At 54.7% G+C, this 3404-nt stretch overlaps 1 protein-coding gene across 1 annotated transcript; it reads right to left on the reverse strand.

Annotated features, from left to right (window-relative positions):
• Positions 1-311: 311 nt before the first annotated feature.
• Positions 312-1456, reverse strand: PUNSTDRAFT_91204 (uncharacterized protein). The gene is made up of 6 exons (XM_007386771.1): positions 1329-1456; positions 1206-1273; positions 1124-1143; positions 991-1066; positions 821-935; positions 312-765 (listed from the first exon to the last, which is right to left on the reverse strand). Exons 1-6 carry the CDS (start codon positions 1368-1370, stop codon positions 568-570), a joined length of 519 nt encoding a protein of 172 aa, XP_007386833.1. The 5' UTR covers positions 1371-1456; the 3' UTR covers positions 312-567.
• Positions 1457-3404: the final 1948 nt, after the last annotated feature.

Here is a 3404-nt window from a genome sequence, read left to right on the forward strand (position 1 = left end):
GGGAGAGATTCAATCTGAACACTCTCCAAGTGTCGACAACACGAGTTAGACGGGAATTTGTTCCACGCGGCCATGAAACGGTGACGTGAAGGGGTTGTCGTCGTCGTCGTCACGTTTAGCCGCAAAATTCGAAACAATTGCAAAAAGAAATATGACGGCCAACGGCCAAGTGGTGCGTAGCAGCGCGACCGGACCGGATCCGACTCGGAGCGGGTGCATACTACGGACGGGGCAACGGGCATACCGGTACCCGGACAAGTGTAGCGTCCTTGCTCAGCATTGTGAAGCGAGTTTCAACCGACGTTTTCGCGGGGCAAGAGGATTCGAGTACGGGCAGAATAAAATAGCCATTACAGAAGCGCCACGCAAGATGTTAGAATACAACTCATGGGCTGGGAGCGATCATACAGCTCTGCAACCCTGGAGACCGAGGCCTGAATCCAGCTATGTCAACCAATCAAAGCAAATCCATTACAGTTAGGGCAAAACACTCCGTTTGTGCGATGTCCTTGCTTCGTCTATGTATCGTCCGCGTCATGCTCATTCGGGTGTTCCTCGGTAAGGCGTTCAGTACACCCTGCTGTCGCGCGAGTAGTATCGGCCGTGCATCGGCTGGCGGAAGGCGTGGTTCATCCAGGCGAAGGAGAGCGTGATGAGCGTAAGCAGGAAAAGCATGATCGTGCCCAGCCATGCAAACGCGACGAGCGTAGTCAGAATGCGGCAGGCGTGGAAGCTCCAGCACCAATGTAGGTCTCCCCAGAAGTGCTAGTTTGTACATGCATGAGCTAGAGAAATGGGGGTCAGGTGGGGAGAGGCTCACTGTTGCGATTGCTGCGCCGACGAGCCAGAGTATGAACAAGACAATGAGGCCAATAAGTTCCGCTGCGAAGGTAGAAAAGAAACCGTTCTCGTAGCGGCGATGGATGCGGTGAACGCTGATGCATATTCATGTTAGCGTAAGCCAAAGATCATAACAGAGGTTGTGCGTACACGAATGGCACCCAGAAGATGGTCAGGATAGAGGTGACGAGCAGTTCGGCGACGATGGGGTCATAGAAGTCCTTTCCTGATGAGTCAAAAGATGTGAGTGAGTGCATTCATAACAGACTTGCCGACGATTTACCTCCGTTGAGAGGATCCCCACTTCGGGACAGGAACAAGGAGGTGAGCGTTATTCATAGCAAACATGTAGGACTCGTGCTCACAAGGGAATATGCTCCGTGTAATGTATCCTGTCCGCCGTTAAGCCAAGAAGAACTGCTGAGAAAAGCCACTGAACGATGTCAGTCGGGATCCGCCAGGCGCGGAAATCGAGCATGTGTACGTACCAAGGCGACGTAAAACAGCGTGCGGAAGAGGTGAAAGAACATGGCGGCGGTCGTTTGGGGTCGTTAGCAGGCGGTCAGTGCCGTTCGAATGTAAGTGGATGCTGGGTGATGCGCTGGCGTTCAACGAGAGGTGGATGCTGGGAGTAGGTGTACCCTTCCGGGTGCATTGGCTTATATGGGTGCATGCCTCGTGAAGAACAGTTCTGGGCATGCTGCATGATGTACATGAACATCCCCCCAAAAACGTGTTCAGCGGTTATGACAGCATAGCTGTGTCTTCGTGTTGGTTCCAGGCCCGGTCGACACGATTCGGAGTAGCGACAATGCTCGCGCTTGCTCGAAATGCGGTGCGAACCATCTGTCGACGATGAGCTGAGTATCGTTCGACAAACAGCCAAGGAATCGCAAGCAGACGATGTCGAGCAGGACACGAGGCGACCTTGAGGTTGTGAGCTTTCTCGCGGAACATCTGACTCCGAGTTGCGCGCGGTTGCACAGGATCTCTCGCGGCTTGCTCTTAACGACGTCAGTGCATTCAACGAAGTTCGGCTGCGCTTGTAATGCGTCGTACAGCTTGAGCGGGTGGCCTTCTCTCGATATAACCCTAAATGTGAGTCGATGAAGATAGATGGTACATAGATAGGAATGGACTGAATGCATAGTTTTGTAGGCGTTCTCCTGAGCTCCGTACTATATGACACCCTCACTTCGTCAATCCCGCCGAATCGTCAGTCACAGACGGGTAACGCATCGGAAGCACTTGCCGCCATCAAAATTTGGAACTCCGCCCGACTCTTCGTTGCGCCGTTTCTCGTCCCCCGCCGGTCATCGCCCTACTTTGTTAGTCCCTTGCGGGCCCCATTAATCAACAAAAAGACATGGATAAAGATGAAATAGAGATCGTCGTTGTGTTCCGTCAACGTGTCGGTGCGCGTCGCGCGGCTGGGCGTCAATGCGCTTGTGGTTTTTGAATTCCGCTCGGCTATTGTCCTGCCGCGTATCGGCAGCTCATCACAGCGTGACTCTGCTCGAGGTAGCATTGCTCGAGTTTCAGTAGATTAATTCTCTTGATAATGCGTGGAACATGTTCAGATATGTACTATAAGCTCCCAGAGCCAGAACAAAGCGAAACGGTGTGGTGGATGTTGAGATATCAAATTCTGACGATTCGGCGGGAGTGACGAAGTGAGGGTGTCATATAGTATGGAAAGCAAGAGTGAGCAGCTCATTTGCCGAGTTCATTTGGCTAAGCGAGGGCTGTGCACTGGACCCCGGGAACCGGCTATTTCAATGCATATACTGCAGTTATCAGTGTACATACAGCATAAGTCAATGCTATCACCTAAGGGACATGAACCAAGATGTATCGAGGCACAAGATATACCCAAGCCCGATGCGTTGGATGGGGTGATATCTAAGTGTCAAGGCCTGAGGATTGGAACTCGACTGTCCCTAAGTCTCAGGGGCGGTCGAGTTCTAATCGGGCCCGAGTGGGATACGCTGGCAAGAGCAAAAAGACACGCACAACATATCAGTCATTCAGTCACTTCTATGTCACGGTACGACTGTAAATTCAAGCTACAAGATTGTACTTACCCGCTACCCGTACTACAGGTCTACCCGAACCTGGTGTACCCGACCCGTGCCGAAACCGCAGGTACATACCTGCAGTTCACCCAGGTCCATGCATACCGTGGTAGACCCTACCTCGGCGCAGCATGGAGGGCGGAGCCCGCAGCGTTGAGGAGGCCGGGGGCTGGGCGTTGAGTGCCGGGGCGTGTGGCGTGGAGAGCGGAGCGCGCATGGTGGAGGTCTCGGCGTGCGGTGTTGAGGGCGGGCGGACGGGTGCGGCATTGAGCGCAGCGGTGCGCGGCATGGAGGGTGGGGCGTCGAGGAGGCCGGAAAGCGGGGCGTTAGCACCAGGGCGTGCGGTGTTGAGGGCAGGGGCCTGCGGCGTTCTCAACGCCGTGGGGCACGACATAGGGCGGGGCATGCATCGTCGAGGAGGGCGGGAGGCGGGGCTTTGAGCAGCGGGGCATGCGGCGTTGAGGGCGAGCGGGCGGGTGCGGCGTTGAG

This window comes from Punctularia strigosozonata, assembly GCF_000264995.1.
Source record: "Punctularia strigosozonata HHB-11173 SS5 unplaced genomic scaffold PUNSTscaffold_12, whole genome shotgun sequence".
NCBI classification, from domain to species: Eukaryota; Fungi; Basidiomycota; class Agaricomycetes; order Corticiales; family Punctulariaceae; genus Punctularia; species Punctularia strigosozonata.